This window comes from Aedes aegypti, chromosome 2 (genome assembly GCF_002204515.2).
Source record: "Aedes aegypti strain LVP_AGWG chromosome 2, AaegL5.0 Primary Assembly, whole genome shotgun sequence".
Taxonomy (NCBI): Eukaryota; Metazoa; Arthropoda; class Insecta; order Diptera; family Culicidae; genus Aedes; species Aedes aegypti.
Window position 1 is genome coordinate 180,600,394 of NC_035108.1, and position 23,394 is coordinate 180,623,787.

A 23,394-nucleotide genomic window follows, 5' to 3' on the forward strand; every position below is an offset into this window, starting at 1 on the left:
TTCAAACGACTCTGAGGCGTAGGACAAAGCCTGGTAGTTGGGTAGTGGTTCCCAACCTAAAAAAACTCTAACAATTTGCGGGAATCCGATACCTGTGTAGTAAGGTTATTTGACCCGTAATAACGCCGATGGGGTGGGGGAGTGGGGGTTAAGTGTTTCTGATGGCTAGAATTTCGTGTAACGTTGGCATGGATAAACAAATTGAATAAAAATAGTTTCAGATATTTTCGATTAGCAAACAAACAACCGGTTGTTGTAAATGTGAAACAGTCGTATCGCCCAAAATGAAATAAGTTTTTCTAATTTATTTTTTAATTAGGAAAACCTTTGAACAGTGGATCAGGCTGTCCAAAATATAAACGGATCTAAATTATACTATTTTGTTGGTATATGACAGTGATATCTGTTTGGTAAGGATTTCTTTGCGCGAACACAATGCGATTTGGACACTGGATTTTATTAAAGAAACTCTTATGATCTACCTGTCTTTCCATGGATTGAAGGAGAATTCCTGTTGATTTCTTTCATAAGTCTCTCAATCTGTTTCTTCAATTCTTTTTCCTTATTTTTAAACTCGAAAGAACTGTTATTTATATTTTCAATATTAGCGGCTAATTGATTGTTCTCTAGCTTCTTTTGTTCTAACAACCTTTTAGTGTTTTGGGTGTCTTCCTTTCGTCCATTCAACATGGTTTTGGAAAATGCGTCTCTTTCTTGAACATAGTCGACCACTCTGCCTAGCATTTGCTTGTCGGATAATAATCCTTCTTTTGTGACATGATACATTTGACGCTTCTCTTCGATCTTCATTGCCATAGATCGTTTGACACTGCTAGACTGAGCCTGATTTTGTTTAAGATTGTTTAAATTGGCATTACTAGACGCTATCGAATTTTTAGTGTTTGCTAACTGTTCGTAAACTTTTGCTTTATTTTTATCTGTGCTAGCAGCTAATTGCCGAATGCGCTCCAAGTCGTCATCATTCGTTCTAATTGGTTGATAAGATGTACACTTCCCTTTCAATTCATTTTGGTTTGCTCGTTCATGAAAATAGGCTTCTCTCATCATTTCGTTCAGTACATCATTGAAAGCTTTTTTGTAGTTCTTGCAACAAATACCTTCCGTTTGCGTAAATCCATTTTTACAATCATCATTTGCATCTTGAGCCAGTGTCCCCCAATTAGGCACATCATCACATTTCCATTCATTATTTGCTACATACAAAAGAGTTAGTGATTTTGGTAAGCTGTTCTTCTGGATAGCAATGAATGCGTTATCGTTTAGTTTTAAATCTTTCAAATGTTTAAATGGCTGCATTGAATATAAATAAGACAGTTGGTTATGAGACAAATCTAGCGTAACAAGTTCGAAGTTCTTATTTATTTTTGGTGTTGAAAATTCAAATAAGTTGTTGCGTGTGAGATTAATATATCGTAGTCTACTTAAAGTTTCTGGATATTGAAAAGATAACAATGAATTTTTGGATAAATCTAAGAATTCTAATAATTGACAATTTGAAAGAACAGGTTGTGATTCGAGTGTATTGTTAGACATTTTCAATGATTTCAGCAAGCACTCATTTCCTACTAGAAATGATGACAATTCATTATTTTCAACATTCAGATTTTCCATATGCAACGTTATATCCAGCTGAGTCAATTTATTGTTACTAAGATCAACAATTCGAAGAACTCGAGATGTTAGTCGTAGAATCAGTTTTTCCAATTTATTGTGTGATAGATCGATGTTTTCGATTTTATTTTGCTTCATGAATTGTTTACTATCAACTTGTCCAAGTTCATTACGTGATGCGCTAAAGTTTTGTAATTGTGTTATGTATTCAAATGATGGCAGTAAATTAAGATTATTATTATTTATATAAAGATTGTCTAAATTATTATTGTTCTTGAAATTATACGGCATAGTTTCTATTGAGTTGTCAGATAAAACTAATGTTTTCAATTTACGTGCACCATCGAGCACTTTTTTAGGGAAATCCTTCAAACGGTTTTCTTGAAGGTATAAATGCTCCAGTTCTCCAGCATTATGAAAAGCATTATTTTCTATGCTAGTGATCTTGAGTTGGTTTAAGTTTAGCAGTGTCATGTTTGGGAATGCATCAATCAATGATTTTGGCAGATACCGTAAAACAGAATCCCTAAATGTGATATGCTTGTGTGGTTCAGGTCTGAACTCATGAATTTCTCCATCTTTAATGTGTACTCCTTCGATCTGGCAATCGTAGAATTCCGTTGATATGGTGCAGATATGTCGTTGCTGGGTACTGGAAGAATATATTTGTAAAAGTTGAATAACTAATAATTGTACGAAGATTCATACAATTCAGATTATGCGAACATATAAACATACAATATTTAAAAATGGAGTGGCTTATTATTTCTTTCGTTCTAGCTTTGTCGCAGACTTATCAGTCCATTCCATCCAAGTTGATTATTCAACATTGTACTACGAATCGAGTTTGACAACATACAGGGGATAGGCAAAATGGTTGAGATAGGCAAAATTTTGCCTAAATTCAAATGCTTATAACTTTATGAAAAGTACTATTTGATGCATCTGGAGTTAAAGGACGGCAAATTTGGTCTAGCTTCAGGAACTTGTTTGGTCATGCATATTGGCCACCGGACTCCGGAGATGTTTCAGATTTTCCGTTTGGGCCCATCGCCCCCTAGACACGCCAGTGGATTTTTCTGCTGTTTTTTGCCCATCCAGACAGCTCGCCAAAACACAGACGGTATTGTTTCACCGATGGAGCAGTCGATGGAGGAACAATAGGTCGTCGCAGTCCATGCTATTCCTAGACGGCTACGGATGGATAGATGGACTTAAGTTTCAAATATGTCCGCTTTTAAATTTTCCAAATGTATTCTACTGCATCTGAACAACACAACGAAGAGCTTAAGTAATCATCTAGTCCATTAAAAATTAGTTTTGAATGCTGTATATTTCTTTTTTGTTAGGTGTACGAATATGGAATTGGGTCAATTATAGACACAATCTCAATACTTTTCCATTATTCCAAAGATTTTAGCAAATGAATACAGTTTGTCATTGCCAAACAATAGATGACACCTATAACCTTCATTATTGATAAAGTATATCGAAGTCCATGCACCATTTAATAGATTTATACCAACTTGATATGAAAACAGTGCCCCGTACGAAAATGAGATTGAGTCACTGTATCTTAACGGACGGGTACGAGGTGAACGAAAGGTGGAAGCAGCTCTACGATGAATCGTCTAGCACTTATAGCAAATAAGTTCGTGGTAAGTTATCAAGCAAGCTTCATCGACGACCGTACTACATTGGACCAGATCTTTTCCGTGCAGCAAATCCTCCAGGTCCCTACGCACCACCTGTTCATCGATTTCAAGGCGGTATACAACAGTACCGACCGTGTACAGCTAAGAAAGATCATAGACGAGAACTGCTTTCATGGGAAGCTCGTAAGATTGATTAGAGCAACGATGTGCAAAACTGTGTGAAGTTTTCGGGCAAACACTCCAGTTCGTTCGAATCTCACCAGGGACTAGGGTAAATTATGTATTTTGGACAGGCTAAGGATATGTCTGGAAACGGCGATTCATTAAATGCATTAGATACTAATATTTTATTACCTAATGTTACTTATATGCTTAATGTCCCATTGTACTTTTAATTTCTCGAGAGCAAAAGCTTACAAATTGTAGTATTAGCTTCCAAAATAGCGTTTTTTGCGACCTGTCTATTATACATTTCGGACACCAAATATACATTTTGGACACCCTCATGTGAATATAATTTGGACAGGGGCGTTATCTCAATATCCATGCAATGGTTTCTTAAAAAGACGATCATATCACAAAATTTTAGTAGTTTACATGTGACTTATGCATTTTTTTGCTTATCGGATGTGAATATTAGTGATAATCAATAATTTCATGCAATACAAGCAAATATCATCAAATCCACGAAAAACGCCTGCAAGTATGCATGCATGCGACATTCCAGTATGTTTCATCAGATGGCTAAATTATATCAACTGCACAAAAACCATAATCTATTTTGGACATCACCTGATTTATGCCTTATATACTCATGTTAAGATTTTAGATGAACTTAGCTTAAATTTTACACATATTTTATCATGTTGCCACTTTTAAACTTTTTATGAATGCCAATTCTGAGCGCTATTATTGCATTTAATGTATGTTCTTAAAATGCACATCCTCTTGCATTCGTAGGTTTCACAGATGTTCTGTTGATACAATTTACAATTTTGTTATTTTTGAAGCCAATTTTTAATTGGTATCAGAATGGTTATCATTAATAAGCAGCATAGTGTATTAATAACGCAATACATGATTTTTCGTACATATATTCCGCACCATCTCACTGGAAACGAGCATAAAACGACCAGCCTGTCCAAATTATATGCGTGTCCAAGTTATATACGTTACCCTACAACAGGGTATAATGGACTTTCGTGCCAGCGGTTCAATATTGGGGCACTCCAAGGTGTTATTCGAAGAGGCACGATTTATACGTGATCCGGACAATTCGTCGATGAGTTCAACTACCATCTTTGCTGATGGCTGACAACAACGTTAGTCGAAAGTCGTACCGTAAAGTGCCGTAATTCAGCGCAGTTAACGAATAAAACATTTCAAATGCTTAATTAAAAATGAGTATTGCATCAACAAAAAAGCTTTATGGGTGGATCGCTAGCAAATCTGTTTTAGATTATGGCAAAAATATAAACTAGACTGTATTCACACGTTACAATTGTTATTTTTTTGAAATAGTTCACTCGTTGAAATTGCTTAATTCCGCGCATTTTTTTAACGCTTTTCCATATTCCGCGCAGAAGAATGCCTAATTCCGCGCACTTGCAAAACAATCAAATTTATATTAATTTTGTATAAGGCAGCATCCATTCATTACGTAACGCTGAAATTTAACATTTTCAACCCCCCCCCCTCCACAACACTTTTTGTATGAAAAAAAGTAAAGTTTTGTATGAGCCGTAACGTAGACTTTTTTATATTTTTTTGACTATCACGTGGAATAAGGATAAACATTTGTTGTAGTCTTTTCCTGAGACGAGACTCGCGAAGACGGTCTTCTTATTCTGTCATTGCTGAGTTTTTTACTTATTCCTCTGTGTTTGTATCAATCATGCGCAAACCCTCACATGAACATCCCAGCAAATATGCAATTGCGATTGTATCACACCGAAACATAAAAAGCCTTTGAAGTGAAATTTTATGCCAGAAAAAGTTGCAGACATTTGAAATAACTATAGTCTTGTGTTTAGATTTATCAGCAGCAATGGAAAAACTGATCCGAACACTGAGGTTTTTATAACAGTTTATTTTGAATACCATACTTTTCAATTTTTCAGCATTTGGACGTTTCGCGACTGCGGAGACGTTGATATTTTTTCCTTTTCCTTGTCAGCTTTGGGGTTGCATGTTATTCCAGAAGAAATTTCAAAAAAATATGCAGTTTGGCGAAATCGCCGCGACTACCTCTACACACTTAAATTATTTTACCGTAGGTAATCCGTGAATTTCACCGTAATCTCAACAGCTGATCAGTTCGGTAAAATAAAACACCGTAATTCCGTCGAAATTCAACGGATTGCGGTGAAATTTTACCGAAAACTGTAAAAATTTACAGTACTCCGTTAATTTATTTCACCGAAATTTTCAGCTGTTGGGATTACGTTGAATTTCACGAATTCCTGTAAAATAATTTAAGTCTGTATATTCGTATTCTGCACTGTTCATACAATAACAAATGTTTATGGACCTTGGTTTTGGACAAACTTTTCCTCCCACCATGAATGACCACGTGGTTTCTGAACGGCCGCTAGTTTCCCTGTAAGTGGGCTTTCCCGATATTTCGGTTGTTTGCGAAACGTATTTATGCATGAAAATACTTCCTCAGATAAATATTCAGCTGTGAAGACCAGTATAGCATGTTTTACTTGTTTGTTGTTCTGTAAATAGCAGTGCGCGGAATTAGGGACTTATAAAAAATGACGTGCCCTAATGCCGCGCAATACTTTTTGAGATAAATCTCAATAATTATACTAATATTTGATAAGATTTCATAGAAGCATCATAAAACACATCTGTAGCAAGTAGTTTCATAGAATATTGCATAAATAACAAAACATTTTCAATATAGAAATCACGTTTGTCTGTGTCCTACAGTCTTAGCACGGACGCTAAGGAAATTGAAAAAATGGCGTCTACTCAGACGGGTCTCCACTGATTATTTTTTTACGCCGCGAAAAAATGCTCTATTTGCTTTCATTTGTGATTCAAACTTATTCTAAATCAAAGTAGCATCAAATGGTGTTAAAAGTTGCTGCAGTATTGATGTGTATTTCCATATGTAAATAATTTTGTATGAAATGCGCGGAATTAGGCAATGCGCTGAATTAGGGCACTTTACGGTACCTACTTTGGGCTCCAGAAGAAACTGCGATCAAGAAAGATTCACCCCCGTAGCAAATACTTTAGACCGCTATACCTCTAAGGGCGTGAAACGTGGACGATGCTCGAGGAGGACTTTCAAGCTCTTGGAGATTTCGAATGTCGAGTACTAAGGACGATCTTTGGCAGCGTCCTCCAAGAGAACGGTGTGTCACGCCGATGAATGAACTATAAGCTCACCCAACTCTATGACGAATCCAGTATCTTGAAGGTGGCTAAAGCTGTAAGGATACGCGGGCAAATGTAGAAAAATATAAATAAATAATTTCGGCCGTCGCAAATCAGATATAAGGGCATCTTCAGCAACGTTACAATTCGTATGGCGAGTTTTATAATTTTTGAAACTCGTTATACGATTTGTTACTGTGCTGAAGATGACTTAAAGTTGTTTTCGGTCTAACGAACAGGTTGGACCAAGGGCTATATATGCTTAAACGATGTTACCCAAATTTGAGTACGATTCGCACAAAATAGAGCTCTTCTGATCATCATCATCAGGTGTGTAATTTTAGTATATTCTGCAAAATGTCCTCTGTGCTGATTTTTTCCTTTTTGCAAATTTTATAGCACATAAAGATGATTCACAACACTATGCATCATTATTTGTCATGAAATTTTATGAAATCAAGCAGAAATCATTACAATATCGATTTTCAGGATGTGTTAAAATAACACTCAGGCGTTTTGATCCAGAAAAGCTCGATTTTGTGTAATTTTAATTTAGAGGGTCAATAAGCCGCTAGGAGGAGCTAGTGAGCATGAAGTATTTTGAATTCACATTCCACGATGCATAGACGGTAAAAATCAGCACGTTCATTTCGATATTTCGGTTCTTGGATTGAATTGGATGGAAACTGAGATTGCACAATTGCAAATTGCTTAAGCCCTTCAAAGTTTGTATGGGAATTACTATGGGAGAACTAAGCCAGTCGTGCAATCGGTCACAACTTTTGCCTATGTGCCATTGAGGATTGGCATGCTTATGTATTTGTTTGAAATGGTAATAATACAGTCTGTGGTAAGAACCTTTTAAAATTATTATCAATTTAATAGATAAGTGTTGTAATAAACATGAAAAATGCATGTTAATGAACTAACCTGTGATCAGCATCATCATAACTTGGCGCTAGATTTTGGGATTGTTGGTTTGACACTTGAAGTATGTCGTCAGATTCTTGCTCATTGGAAAGTTCAGTAGCTGGCGGTGCCGGTGGGTTGTTCTACATTGCATTAGAAATATAAAAAAGTAATAATAATAAAAATAATAACAATAATAATAATAATAATAATAATAATAACATTAATAATAATAAACCGATGGACTGTAAATAAAGACAGAGATCTGTCGATTAACACGAGCTTCTTTTGTACAAAAAAAAATTAATTAAATTTGAAGCAGAATTCATGATATTCACATCATTTTTCACTTCCTTCGTCCATTCAACAACAATTGGTTATTACTTTTTCGATACGCGTTTCAGATAGGTTTCCCCACCAAGTCCCTCGAACTCAATATAAAATAATCAGAAAAATCTTACAGATTACAATTTGAAGTAATAATCATAAAAATAAGACAAATTACAATATGAAGTTTGTTAATCATAGAAATAAATTCAATTTGCATTATTCACGTTAGCTGAATTAAATATTAAGTTAACTAAAAATTTATTGTTAACGACATACTCAACCTTTCCTTAGTTTTTTGAATAGTGAATAAAAAAAACCTAATAAAAATTAACATCTTACTTCCTTCGAAAAAGTTGTTGGAAGTAGATACAGTAACAAAATTGAAAAAAAAAACCTTTCATACAAGTTTAAACGGAATGCATGCATTCTAGACGAAACCAATCGCGACAAAATGTTTACCAGTTGTTTGGGATTGGGATCCCAAATGATCTGAAAAAAAAAAAATATCCCGATTACCAACCCCAACATATATGTACCCTTTTGACTTACGTTCTTAGCTTGTGACATAGCCTGGTAGAATAAATTTGCTCTCCTGGCATCATTAAAGTTAAATCCGTACGTAACATTTTGATAACTGAAGAAGATGAGTTTTGCACCGGGTGTAGGAAGTGTAGGGTGTATGTCTCTTATGTCGCCATCAAAGATAACGCTTGCGTCAGCAGTTTCACCACTTGCGATCAATCGGTATGTATCAGGTGACTGACGTATTCTTACCATGGCTTCTCCTAGTTCTTTCCAGCGTTGTCGATTAACCTTCATAACAGTGGCTCTATCACTGATGAGGAATGGAGCACTAGAAAAAGAAATGAAATAAAATAGATCATTAGGGTAATTCGCTAATTGTTGAACGCTACCCAAATGTGGAACGATATGTAGAAACCATGTTAAAACAGGAAATTGAACCATTTACAAACAGTTTCAATAAATTATACAGATTATTTTGTAAGTTAGCTGTACTATTGGCAGAGCCGTAGCGTGGTTTTATGGCGCCCTTGGCGAACTGCCATTCGAGCGCCCCTTACTCAAAGTTTAACTTTTTTGAACATTGTACATGTTTACATTCGAAAAAAAATCATCAACGATAATTTACAAAAGCATATGATAACTTCATGATAAAGCTTAATAAATTTCCTCAGATCTTTAGCAGCACAAATCTTGACAACCAAACAGAGGTTCCAACTGAAGACTTGATTGTTCGGTCACCACCAGCGGGTAATTGATCGATCAAGTTCAAGCTTGAATTGCATTTTGATTCTCTAGATGGTTTAGGGACAAAATATCGAAAGACAAAACGACGAAAGCCAAAATGTCGAATGCCAAAACGTCGAATCCCAAAACGTCGAAAGCAGTTATTTTTCAAACGAAATAACGTTGCTAAGGAAAAATTGTTGCGATGCGGACGGCGTTGGAAACTGCAAAATTTTCAATGTTTATCACAGTAAGCATGGAACAAACTTTCAAAAAATGTCACTTTCACATTCATTACAGACGAGGAAAGAAGCACTTTGTGAAGCAAAACGAAATTGAAGTTAGGGATATGCAAAAGTGATCAAACCAGCCAACCATGATGTTGAGGGATATAGGTTAGTGGGTTGAGTCATTCCTTCAGTAACGCATTCCGCAGATCTCCCCGTTGCAACGCGTTGTGTGAAAAATCGTGTTAGTTTTCTTTCCCAATAACAATCCTTTTTCAACTCCTCCTTCAGTCTTTTCCTTCCTATATTAATGTTTGGGGCCTAGATAGCCGTAGCGGTAAACGCGCAGCTATTCAGCATGACCATGCTGGGGGTCGTGGGCAGTGTTGATAGACTCGCACTCAAATGTCAATCAATACGCTCTCCCGAGAGAGCAAACTCATTAGAGATCTGCTTCGCAAATCTCACGCTTGATATTTTGATGCAAAATCAACTCAATCAACTCAAACCGTAAAAATTGATTCAGTCGCAAAACCCGGCCAAAACTCGTGAAACCCGAATATTGTGTTTATGTTAGAAAGGATTACTATAATTTTACCAGACTAACAAGAAATTATTGCCGTGTGTGAGTGTGGAAATACGAGACAATGAGTCATAAAGGTGAGCCAACTGATCCATGATTTTTTGATTGCTGAGTTGCGTGATTGACAACTCACGCATGAAAAATCTCAAGCGTGAGTTGTGAGAAATTGAGTTTTTCACAACACTGGTCGTGGGTTCGAATCCCGCTGGTCGAGTATCTTTTCGTGAAGGAAATTTTCTCGATTCCCAGGGCATCGAGTATCTTCGTACCTGCCACACGATATACACATGCAAAAATGGTCAATCGGCAAAGAAAGCTCTCAGTTAATAACTGTGGAAGTGCTCATAAGAACACTAATCTGAGAAGCAGGCTTTGTCCCAGTTGGGACGTAATGCCAGAAAGAAGAGAAGATTAATGTTTAACAGTTACATCCAATCAAACCGCTTTATTCTAGTGAAACAACTCGTGCTAATTTGGACTTCCTCATTGCATACCTATCGATTAAATTGTTATTGACAAATCTATGGCTGTAGAATTAACTGATCAGTTTCGTTTTTCTCCGAGTTCCGTTAGAGTGATATTATGCGATTGTTACTATAGTATTTGTAGATCATGTTATTTAGCTTATAACATGACAATTTCAATAAGTTAATATCATTTGCAGGTTTAACTAATTTAATGTGATGTGAACTAATTACTAACAACTTAAACATGATTTTGGTCAATTAGTGAATTCATTATTCTTTAAATATTTACTCATTCTTTTGTCAAATAAGTACAAAAGAATCTTTTCCGAAATCAATTTTTTATTTTCTTGGATTAACTTGATTATCTTTTCAGAAACTCCAGGTTCACTTATATAGAAGTAAGGATCTCCAGTAAGTTTCCTAAATGAACTACAAAATTGAGTTAAGACAGTTTTTTTTGTGATATTTTTATTTCAAAACACAGGATGCGAACTCCTTTCAATGTTTGACTAAAATTAACACTTCGATTGAAGACTCCAGTTATTGTTTTGTAACCTGAGGATTAAACTAATATCTTAAACAATTCAGACAAGTTTTGGTAATTTTCAATTTAACTTTTTGATATCCCTTCCAAGACCAACTAAGAATTGCGGTATCACGGTAATTACATTGGAAAAAATATATTTTTCACTGCCTTAACTGTTAAAAACGTTGATAAATATTACATATTTATCGTTTATTTTTATATTCCTTAGATTACAATTATTTTTCGGATTGATATCGAATAGATCGATGTTTTGTCAGAAATCCGAATTGTTTTTCATTTCCATGTTTTGCAACCCGGTGCTAAGCAGCCATGTTTTCGTGGTCAGCATCAAACTCAAGAGTAACAACGTACATTGGCCAAATCATATTGGGGAATTTTTCCTCCAATACTAAAATGTGTTTCTAGCTAATCACATCAACACAAATTGACATGCTGTACTGCAATCCAATAGTTTGCAACCGTTTGTTTGTTCGAATAACTGTTGTTTTGCATGAAACAATTTTTTTCGGAGAAAAAGATTTCGCCATCATCGATTGTTATTCCTCAAACGCTTATTTGTTTACAAACATTGAGCTGTCAGTGGGAACCACTTCCCAGTGGGAACCAGATATGTTTGCTCGTTATTTTTCAATGGGGTTGTATGGGCGGTGTCAGGAGGCTGATGTTTTGTCCCTCCGACGTTTTTTTTTTCTATTCGACGTTTTGACATTCGACATGTTGGCATTCGACATTTTGTCTTTCGACGTTTTGTCCTTTCGACGTTTTGTCCCTTCGACGTTTTGTCCTTTAGACATTTTGGCATTCGACGTTTTGGCATTCGACATTTTGCCTTTCGACGTTTTGTCACCCAACCCCCTTGTAGTAAGATCATAGTAGGCAGACTTAGGGTAAAATAGAAGATTGACAGTTAGGGATGTTCATTCTGTAATAAACCACTGAAAGCTGAAGACGTTGTTTCACTACAATTCAGAAGTGGGATAAGCCATGCAGGAACGGAGTCGAAAAAATTTCATGGAATCGGGAAGTTTTGCTTCGATCGGAGAAAACACTGCGGAAACTGGAGTCTCAACTGTAGCTGAGAGAAATAAGGTGTCGGGAAATTCACTTCACGTAGGCGGATCACTTGCTGCAGGTATCGTCGTTTCAAGCGCAATGAATGCTGCTGCTGCCGCTGTTCAACCATCAACCGGATTAGCGTCGAATTACGCGGATAACGGAGGTTGTAACTACGTCGGTGAAGTTGATCGAGTTGTTCCAGTGAAAGTTTTTGGCCATTTCAAACCAGAAGAAATCTCCTCAATGTTGCCATCGTTTTCTGGAGACACTGGAGAAGATGTAAGCCATTTCATATCCGTTGTAGAAAATACGAAACGTGCGTTGGGTGTGAATGAGTTCATCATGAAGCTTGTCGTTATTCAAAATTTGAAAGGGAAGGCTAAACTCTGGTTGCACTCGCAGGCGGATTTTATGCTGAAAAATTACTACGAAATCATACGAAGCTTGAGGGAGTTTTACGATAATCCTGTGAACACAATTGAGATTCGAAGACTGTTGGAAAAGAAGACATGGAGTGGAAAATTTGAAACGTTTATGGAATACTGTCAAGACAAAAAAGTTATCGCCCAAAAATTGAAGATGCAAGAATCTGAAATAGTCGAATACATTGTTGAAGGAATATTGAATCCAGTACTGAAAAATCAAGCACGAATGATGAATTTCAAAACGGTTGAAGAGATTGTTCAAGCTTTTCGTATGATAGGAAATGACTCAAGATTGGAGACGGTTTCAAGGAGGCCTGTGAAATGCTATTGCTGTAACCAATTCGGACATATTGCTGCCTATTGCTGGAAGAAACGAAATGTTGTTGGACCATATCGGTCTGAGACGAACGCTTGCTGTCAATCAATATCAAGAAACATTGCGGCTGCAGTAAAGAACGACTTAGTAACTTCAGGAGATGGACGTAACGGACAGATAGAATTTCAGCTTATTAATATAAATAACATTTTTAGAGCTTTATACGATACAGGAAGTCCGATTTCACTAATACGACGAGGTTTAGTTAAGAAATCAGAAATATCTAAATTTAATGAAAAACAAATGTATTGGAGTATTAGTGGAAACAGACTTAAGATTTTAGGAGTTTTTCAAAGCGAAGTTATTATTCAAAGTATTAATTTCAGGATTGAATTTCACGTTATTGCTGACAAGCACATGGGACTCTACGATGACATAATTGGAAGAGATGTAATCATGCGTCCAGATATTCGAACGGTCATCGAAAATGGTATTCAGATTTTTGAAGTGGGGAAAGGATATTTACAGATTAAAGATCCATCTAACACAAAGGTAAAACAACAAAAAATATTTAATATTGATTCTGATACGTACCAAACACTATCGTCGAATATTGGAGAAATATCAGATGATAGAAAGGCAAAATTTTTAGAATGTTTTAAAACTAAATATTATTTTAACAACAAACCATCCAAACCAGTAACAGAATATGAAATGACTATTGCATTGAAAAAGAAGGAATATTTTCATTTTAAACCAAGAAGATTATCTTTTGACCAGAAAAACAAAGTTGAGGTAAAAATAAAAGAGCTTTTGAAAGATGGATTCATTAAAGAAAGTAATTCACCCTATGCTAGTCCAATAGTAATAATTCCTAAAAAAGGTAATGATTTTAGATTATGCGTAGATTATAGGAAACTAAATAAAAACACCGTTAGAGATAACTACCCTTTACCTGTTATTGACGATTTAATTGATACACTGAAAAATAAGGAAATATTTTCGATTATTGATCTAAAATCTGGTTTTCATCAGATTAGAATAGCAACAGAGTCAACTAAGTACACTTCTTTTGTAACGCCAAATGGACAATATGAATATTTGCGTGTTCCTTTCGGATTGTGTAACGCCCCTGCAGTTTTCCAAAGATTTATAAACAAAATATTCAAAGAATTGATTGATGATGGTAAACTTATAGTTTATATTGACGATATTCTTATTGCAAGTACAAGTTTTGATGAACACATAGATACTTTACGAAAAGTTTTTCAAATATTAAATGATAATTTATTAGAAATAAATTTGAGTAAATGTCAATTTCTTTTCGAAGAAATTGATTATTTGGGATACACAATTAATAAATTTGGAAAGAAATTGAATAAGTCCCATGTTGATAGTATATCTAATTTCCCAGTTCCAAAAAATAATAAAGACGTTCAAAGGTTTTTAGGTCTTACAAGCTATTTCAGGAAGTTTGTACAAAATTTTGCAACCATCGCGAGACCTTTGTATATTCTTTTGAAAAAAGATGCAAAATTCGATTTTGGTAAAGAACAATTAGATGCTTTTAACTCATTGAAAAATAAATTGATTTCGTCACCAATACTTGCTACTTTCGATCCACAGGCTGAAACACAACTTCATTGTGATGCAAGCTCTTTTGGATTTGGAGCAATTTTGCTGCAAAAACAAAAGGACAACAACTTTCATCCTGTTAGTTATTTTAGTAGAAAAACAGACGAATTTGAGTCAAAATTGCACAGCTTTGAACTCGAAACATTAGCCGTGGTTTATGCAATAAAAAGATTTCATATTTATTTAGCCGGTACACATTTTAAAATTTTTACAGATTGCAATGCATTAGTTCAGACTTTGAGAAAAAAGAATGTAAATCCGAAAATTTGCAGATGGGCATTGTTTTTAGAGAGTTATGATTTTGATTTAGAGTACAGAGATGGCTCAAAAATGCAACATGTTGATGCTTTAAGCCGTCTAAATACTATAGTTAAAAAACAATTTACTGAGGAGGAATTAGTCAATAAAAAAGAAGATAAATTATGCAAAGAAAACTATGTAAATAAAACTGTAAATATTTTAAATGATTGTGATATTGAACAAAATATTATTGTGGCGCAAGAACAAGATGTTAAACTGTTGAATATTAAAGAATTACTTGAGCGATCTACATTTCCAGATTTTGAGCTAATCAATGGAGTTCTTTTTAGAAAAGAAGGTCAGAAACGTTTATTAGTTGTTCCAAAATTAATGATTGATACTGTCATTAAACTATGTCACGACAATTGTGGACACATTGGAATAGAGAAAACTTTATATGAAATAAGACAGCAATTTTGGTTTAGTAGAATGAAAAAAATGGTGAAAAATTATATAAACAATTGTCTGACATGTATTTTTTACAGCCCTGCTGGGAGAAAATAAGGGTTTGTCAATATTATTGATAAAGTAAATAAACCGTTCGAAACTGTTCATTTAGACTATTATGGACCAATACAATTATCTTCTTCAAATAGAACAAAATATATTTTGGTAATTATAGATGGGTTCACAAAGTTTACGAAATTTTTTCCATCAAAATCAACAAGCTCAGATGAAACTATTCGCCATTTGACAAATTACATGAACTTTTACAGTAAACCTAACAGAATTATCACAGATAGAGGTACTTGTTTTACTTCACAAAAATTCAAAGATTTTACTACCATCAATCAAATCGAACACATTAAAACTGCTGCGTATACTCCTGAAGCTAACGGTCAAGTTGAGCGTGTAAATAAAACTTTAACTCCTATGCTTGCAAAAATGTGCAATGAAACAGCTAAACCGTGGAATGAATTGTTATCAAAATTGGAATTTATATTTAATAATACTTTTAATAGGTCAATAGGTAATTATCCTAGCGTGTTATTATTTGGTGTGCAACAGAATAATTTGGACTGTGAAAGTCATAATATTTCGAATTTTATTGCAAATAGGCAGATGTCAACTAGTTTAACGAGTTTGACAGATATCCGAGAAAATGCTCAAAGACATAATATTAGAAGTCAACTTTGTAACAAAAGAAATGCAGATAAGAAACGAAAAAAGAGCACAGTATATGCAGAGGGTGATTTCATAGTTCTGAAAACTGGCGAAACACATAAATTAGCTCCTAAATATAAAGGTCCGTATGAAATTCATAAAGTTTTGCCGAACGATAGGTACGTTATAACTGATTTAGATGGATTTCAAATTGCAAATATCCCATTCAATTCGGTTTGCTCTCCTCAAAATATGAGGAAATGGATGAGTGATTACATATCTGACAACAGTGATATCGATGAGGACATCGATAGTGTCAGGATGCCCGAGATGTAGTAAGATCATAGTAGGCAGACTTAGGGTAAAATAGAAGATTGACAGTTAGGGATGTTCATTCTGTAATAAACCACTGAAAGCTGAAGACGTTGTTTCACTACACCCCTAGATTTCCCTCTAGTAGATTTGAGCAATGGCTTAGATTTATCTACAGCTGAAATATCTGTTAGTCCGGAGGTTATCTAGAAGATGTATCAATGTGAAGATTAATAGAAGCAACACCTCACCTCTACAAAAGCAAAAATCTGCAGAATCATAATGTTTAAAGATGAACTCGCAAAAAAAAATACTGGATTTATTGATTTAAACTTTCAATGAAATCTCAGTAAAATTCATATTCTTAAATGATCTATTGATAACATTTCTGAATCATCATTTCCTAACCATTTTTGCATAGTTTTCTAATTCATTTGATCCATATTGCAAACGAAATTTTCAGGAAATCTCTTAGTGCTCTATTAGCCATATATTGATGACCTAAAAATCACGAGAAAACTTTAGGATTTTTTAATTTATGCGACAACTCTTCAGTTAACAAAAATTCGAATGTTTTTGCATTGAATCATAAATTTACTTCAAGAATCTTTGCGATATTTACTTTGTATAAAATAGAAGAAATTTTAAATACTCAAAGAGATCAAAATATTATGCTACCCGAAGAAATTTTCCAAGTTATCTTCTAGAACCTTTGTGATCACAGGGAAACAGTTCACTGTTTTCAACGAGACTGTAATACGATCAGAAGTACGCGGTCTTCCGGTTGGGAATAATGGCTGCATTAAGGTGATTATAGAATGAAGCCACACCTCAAATTTTCAAGTTTCAGCACAAGACTTGAAAACTAACCAGCGCTCCGCGTTGACAATTTATCCCATTGGTCAACACCAGCAAGCAAGCAATTTGATTGGTTTTCAACGCAAACTGTTGTCAGATTCTCCAGTCTTGAGCACTTGAAAATTCAAAGTTTGGCTTCGTTTTATAATAACCTTAAAAAGACAGTATGAAATAAAATAGAACATAAAATACAACATACTTTTCTTGAAATGTTGGAGAGTTTTGCAGGGGTTTTAAAGGAATTCTTTCTTCTTGAAAAATAAAAACTGTTGCTGTTGTTACGAAGTATACCGAATTTCATGTCCTAATTTTATAATTATCTGAGAATCTCGTTCGTCAATAATTTAAAGTATTCCGCTTTTTTATTTTCGATCAGAGTATGAACATTCGTTTGATAGTTTGATTTCATGATACCTACATGTTTTCTACCACAACAGGATTGAACATTATTGAACAACTCTTTTAAAAATCTTAATTAAATTTACCGAGATGAATCAGCCTTAGGCTATAAATCTCGTTGATAAAGGTAATAATAATAATAATAATGGAACATTATTATTACTTTCTCCAAAGAGTTTTCAATAAACAAATCTTTTAACATCTTGTAGTTTGCTTTCAAAATATTTTGCTTAAATCGATTTAGAAACTGTTTTGACTATTCATGTTTCTGTCAACGATATTTTTCTCGAAACTTTTACTTAAGAGGTGGACTTACTAAATATGCATCTCTAAAAGTTTTACCAAATGGGTCACGCATTTTGGCGCCCCCTGAAGGCTGGCGCCCTTGGCGGTCGCCAACCTGGCCAACCACACGCTACGGCACTGACTATTGGACACAATAAATTTGATTAGCACATTAATTCCTTAAACGAAATCAGTAAAAGTCTACTTTAGTTATTTTCTAAACATCCGTACAATTTACTCGTACCTATTAATTACATAAAAACATTTTCAATTGCACTTTCGTTTCACGTACATTTTCCATTTGTTGAACACTAGCATAACATGAAAGTCTTGGTTTCATCAACAGTATTTCCAGAGTTTTTATTTTCGTACCAAACACCTGTATTGAAAGGGAATATTGCATTACACAATATAGTATTTTTTATTGCTTTAAATATCTGTTGAATAATTATTATAAGAAATCCTATAATGGTGTCTGTTGCAATGGTGAAAAACGCGATTAAGTAAAGTATAATTAATTGCATCCCTGGCTATATTCTGATTCTTTTTTCGAATTTCACTATCTTCACTATGGCATCAATGCCATCACCATTTGTTTGTTTATATCATGATTGAAATTACGCATCGGCTGCCGATTTATCCGGAGTATAACCTCAATCTCGTGATTGATGCTGTAATGTCAAAAATAATTTACATTAGGAGAAGCCGCTAAAGTCTATGGAGTGCCGAAGGGAACGATTCACTTCCGTTTCAGCCCAGAGTGGTCAGGGAAAGTGCTTCGCGGACCTAACCCTGCCCTCACAACCGACAAGGAGCGCGAACTTGCAAGTTGAATGAATGAACCTTTCTATCAGAATTTCAATAAAAATCAAATTACAAAAAAAGTCTATCTTACCCGTTCAACATTTGGCGATTTACCCTAATTACTTTAATGAGCCTTTGTACGTGCTATAAATTCTTTTGTTCTTTTGACTTTTACTGTGCGCCGTGTGTTGGTGCTGTCTCGCTCTCTCTCACGGGTAACTTGAAAACAGGGCGCACAGTAAATGTCAAATGTTTTATAGCATGCGTAGGCTCATAAATTCATAAGAAAAAAGGGCGACGAAATGGAGTGTGACAATTATCGTGCAATTACTATCCTAAATTCCGCCTTCAAAGTGATATCCCAGATGCCCTTCCGTCGTCTATCACCTATAGCAAACGCGTTCGTGGGAAGTTATCAAGCAGCTTCCATTGACAGCCGCTCGACAACGGACCAGATCTTTTCCGTGCGGCAAATTCTCCAGAAATGCCAGAAACGTGTACCAGGCAGGCTTCTGGCACCACAATACTACCCCATGGGAAAAAAACGAGCCGCCATCTCTGGTTCCTACCGGGAAATGGTTCCCCAAGACAGTTCAATGTTAGTAAACAAATAGTCGTTTCAAGACAAACAATCTGGAATGGCGAAACAAATTCCATGGGGAAAAATGTGTTCAATACTACTTTATGCTGTTTTAAATAAACACACAGTTGCAAACGCTTAACATATTTAATACTGAACGAAAACGTTTTTTACGCTGAGCTTCGAAAACAGTTCAACAAAATGGAAAATTATTATTGATCCGATTTGGTCAAAGTGAGTAATTACTCTTGGGTATGATGCTCACTTCAAAAACATGGCTACTTAGCAGTGGGCTGGTACCAGGTCCCTACGCATCACCTGTTCATAGATCTCAAAGCTCACAAGATTGATTAAAGCGACGATAGACGGTGTGCAAAACTGCGTGAAGATGTCGGGCGAACAATCCAGTTCGTTCGAGTCTCGGCGGGGACTGAGACAGGGCGATGGACTTTCGTGCCTGTTGTTCAATATTGAGCTTGAAGGTGTTATGCGGAAAGCCGGACTTAACACGCTAAGTACCGACATGGGCAAAAAATGTGAACGGTAACCTTTACACGACGATATCTCAGCTGATAATCAATCGATTTCCATATTTTTTCACTGTAGGAGGGAAAACCAGTCTTGATTGTTTGGTGGTTTGAATAAGAATGAATATTTATTCTCTGTCATTAATTTCTACAGCTAGTCAAGGCTACTAAGATTAACCTAGCATACTGAGATCCTACATTCTTTCCCTTTTCTCAATATTAAAAACTTATGTTTAATGTGATTTTAAAATGTACAGTTCATAAACATCCAAGTATTCTGGTTTCCGTTTTATTCTGTTGGTTGAATAAGCGGATGGGATTACCGTGTTAATTGATCGCTTACGACGCGTCTCTTGAAGGTTTTCTTCGTATTGACTTGATTTGGGTATTTCATCTAATGCATCTGGAATAGAATTTCATACAAGTAAATCTCTTTCAATTAATACACTACAAAATAATGTTTGATACCGGATTGTTTAAATTTATCATTATGTTGTAAAAACAGAGTACCGCCCAAGAAACATTTGCCTATTTTATAATTATTTATTAAGCAATTTTTCACAGCTACATACTGAATATTTGCTTTATTATATTACTTTGCAGCTACTATGCACACATTGTTCAAGCAAATCTGGCGAAATTATTAGACTACAAATCATTTAGTGACTGTAATAATATATTGAAATGATGTTTATTCAGGGTTTCACTTAGCCCAATAAGGGATGGTACACAAATTATGTCACGCTAAATTTCAACTTTTTGGACCCCCCCCCCTTTGTCACATTTTTTGTATGAGCCCTTCGAAATTTTTGTAAGGCGTGTCACACTTGGCTTGACCCCCTCCCCCCCCTCGGAGCGTGACGTAATTTGTGCATGACCCCTAAGGATTGATGATTTAACAACGCTAATTTAACAAACAACATTATTGCAGTTTAGTTCAGCATCATGTTTAACAACATTTTGATTATTTGCATGTGAAACCTTTGTTCAGGAGTTGTTCACACAAATTTGGAGAAGTTATAAAGCGTGTTGTTGTATTATTGACTTTATTCTACAACTTCAAAATCGCTTTATAAGCATTAGGACATTAGGACATAAACACTTCCGGTTTACTGCTATTGAAGGATATCTCGGAACCTTAAAGAGATAGAAAATTCCTGTCTTCGAGAAAGTTGTTCAGAGTGCGCCAAGCTTCCCCGAGAGATCTAGCATAGTTACAAATTCATCTACTACGTGGCGCTAGTGTACATAAACACTTCCGATTTACTACTATTGAAGGATATCTCGGAACCTACCCAAGAAACATTTTTTTCTTTAAGAAAAGTTGCTCAGAGCTGTTCTATTACACTATTATTTGCTTAATAAATGAATTAGTTAAAATAAAACTATTATTAAAGCCTTATTCGCCCAGAAATGGAGAATCTATTTAACAACAACCATTTTAATAACGTTATATAACACATATTTATTCAATGATCTTACCTTGGCTGTTCAACAATAGTGACATTATAAGTGACAACTACAACGTTTATTAAACGTTTTAACCACCAGGTTTCCATAGAACATACAGAAATGCTTGTTCAGCGTTTATTAAACAAGATTGAATAACATGTTATTTGTAAACTGTTGAAGAAAAGTTGTTGATGCCATGATTACTTATGATTACGAGTATAGAAAATAGTAGGCTTTATTCAGCATTAGCTCAACGGAAAAACATGCTGAACGCAGTCTGTTTTGGTGCTTTGTTCGACTAAAATGAATATCATATTTATTTATAGAATTGATTGTATAAACTCACCAGTGTTGATCAGACTCATTTCCCCGAAATTCGAATTGTGAAGCCATGAACTGTTATAACTGTGCGTTGTATTTCTGAGATGGAGGGGGAGGTGGTTGGGCTTGAGTGTTGCACATGGGATCCGACAGTTTCGATCTCGGTGGGCCGCAATTCAAGTTTCGGTGAAATGATTCGCACTCACTCACTCACTCATTTCATTTCACCGAAACTTGAATAGTGGCTCTCTGGGATCAAAATTGATCGATTTTGTGTGCAGTACTCAAGCTTAACCATCTGCTTTTCTATCTTAGGAGGATAGAGCATGGTTGTAGTAGTTCGTGGCTTCGTAGTTGGGAAAATGTTATTTTCGGGGAAATGAGTCTGAACAACACTGAAACTCACCAAAAGAGGTTTCTTTAATGTTTCTTCAACATTTTTTTATGCTTGAAATAACAAAAATATTCATATTTATTTGTACAGTTTATTACACACTTAAACTTTATTACTAGGTACATAGCTAGAATTTGACACATTGGTATTAAATTTCAATTAATTAAACATTATTGTGATGCCGGGCCTCGAACCCAGGACCTTCCGATTTACAGGTGCATGCATCTCCACTGCTCCAACCAAGGTTACATACATCAGCAGGTTTAAAGCAGTACTTAAAGGTACAATAAGATAAACGAACATTTCGTTGAAAAAAAGTGTTGTTTAAACATCGTCTAAGTATTTTGCTTGCCTTCGGTGTATATACACACCATTGTTGAACATTGTTTGTGAAAAAGTCTCAAAGGCAACTAATCAAAGCTATCAGCTTCATTACAGTTTCATAATAGACGAATAATCGCTCTATAAAACATGCGGTTGAATTAAAACTGTACATAGGCTATTATTCTGGATGACGGTGATCATAGGCAATAATGACTTCTACAACTTTTTCTTCAACAATTTAGTAATTATTCGTTAACCCTTTGGGGCCGGCGCGGTCATATATGACCGCAGTACAAAAAAGGCTGTTAAAAAAAGAACCAATGAACAAATGTATATACTGTCTTCGGCCAAATTGTCCCAAATATACTCTTTTATCTGAGAAAAATATTAAGTATATGCCTTTAAGACCTAATTGACAAACTAGAACATCCTGAACATCCTGAAGTTTGGAAAATTGAACTATAAGTACATACGAAGCGTGAAATGCTGTTTGTGAACATAAATGATGTTCAGACTAGATAATACAGAATTACTCTTTTAACGAAAACACTATTTCACTTGCTTTGCTATGTCCTGGGATGTTCTAGGACGTCCAAACTGTCCTGAAGCACACTCTTTGAAATCTACAACCGTAACAGTAATTGTTTGGGTTAAAAACAATAACATTACAAATTCAAATAGAATCTACCAACCTCTGAAAATCTCAAAGCTATTTCAAGGAACGTTTGGGATATTCCAGGCCCTCCAAATTACCCTGGAGTTCAGAACTTCAGGTCTACACTTGTTCCAGTAGTTATTCTCGCTAAACTGAGTAAAGTTATATAATCTACAATGTTTACTGAACCTTGTCACGGATCAAAAGGCTACTTCATGAAACGTTTGAGGTATTCCAGGCCCTCCAAATTACCCTGGAAATCTGAATTTCATGTCTACTTTTATTCCAGTAGTATTTCTTGCTAAACTGGGTGAAGTTATATAATCTACCATGTTCACTGAACTTTCGCACGTATCAATAGGATGTTTGTAAGTGTTTGGTTTGTTGATTGATAGTGTTGAGGAGATTTTGTAGTTTTGTTGGTCCGTAAAAATGTATGACAGGTAATGTTTGTATTAGTTGTGCAGGTTTCCCAGACAGACCCACTAGACATACAGGTAGGGCAGTAGTATGTCTTATGACCTTAACCACACAGGCTACCACCCACTGAGCTTCTAAAACCCACCACCAGATGTCCTGGAGCATAACATTCGGGCGGCCATGAGGGGTGGCGAAATGGGGGCCATCGTTGATAAGACCCGAATGAAAGGGCAATGACC

General features: G+C 35.4%; 1 protein-coding gene across 4 annotated transcripts in view; it reads right to left on the reverse strand.

The window, feature by feature from the left end:
• Positions 1-436: 436 nt before the first annotated feature.
• LOC5572108 overlaps positions 437-23,394 on the reverse strand; it is a 52,250-nt gene continuing 29,292 nt past the window's right edge. For 2 of the 4 annotated variants that reach the window (XM_021843331.1, XM_021843329.1), the window contains 4 exons: positions 8,466-8,769; positions 8,376-8,405; positions 7,608-7,729; positions 437-2,284 (listed from right to left, as the gene is read on the reverse strand). In XM_021843331.1, the coding sequence (XP_021699023.1) occupies positions 472-2,284; positions 7,608-7,729; positions 8,376-8,405; positions 8,466-8,769 (2,269 nt within the window). In that variant the 3' untranslated portion in view covers positions 437-471. Of the gene's footprint in view, positions 2,285-7,607; positions 7,730-8,375; positions 8,406-8,465; positions 8,770-23,394 lie in introns of those variants that run through there. The other 2 variants (XM_021843330.1, XM_021843332.1) reach the window with 2 other exon arrangements.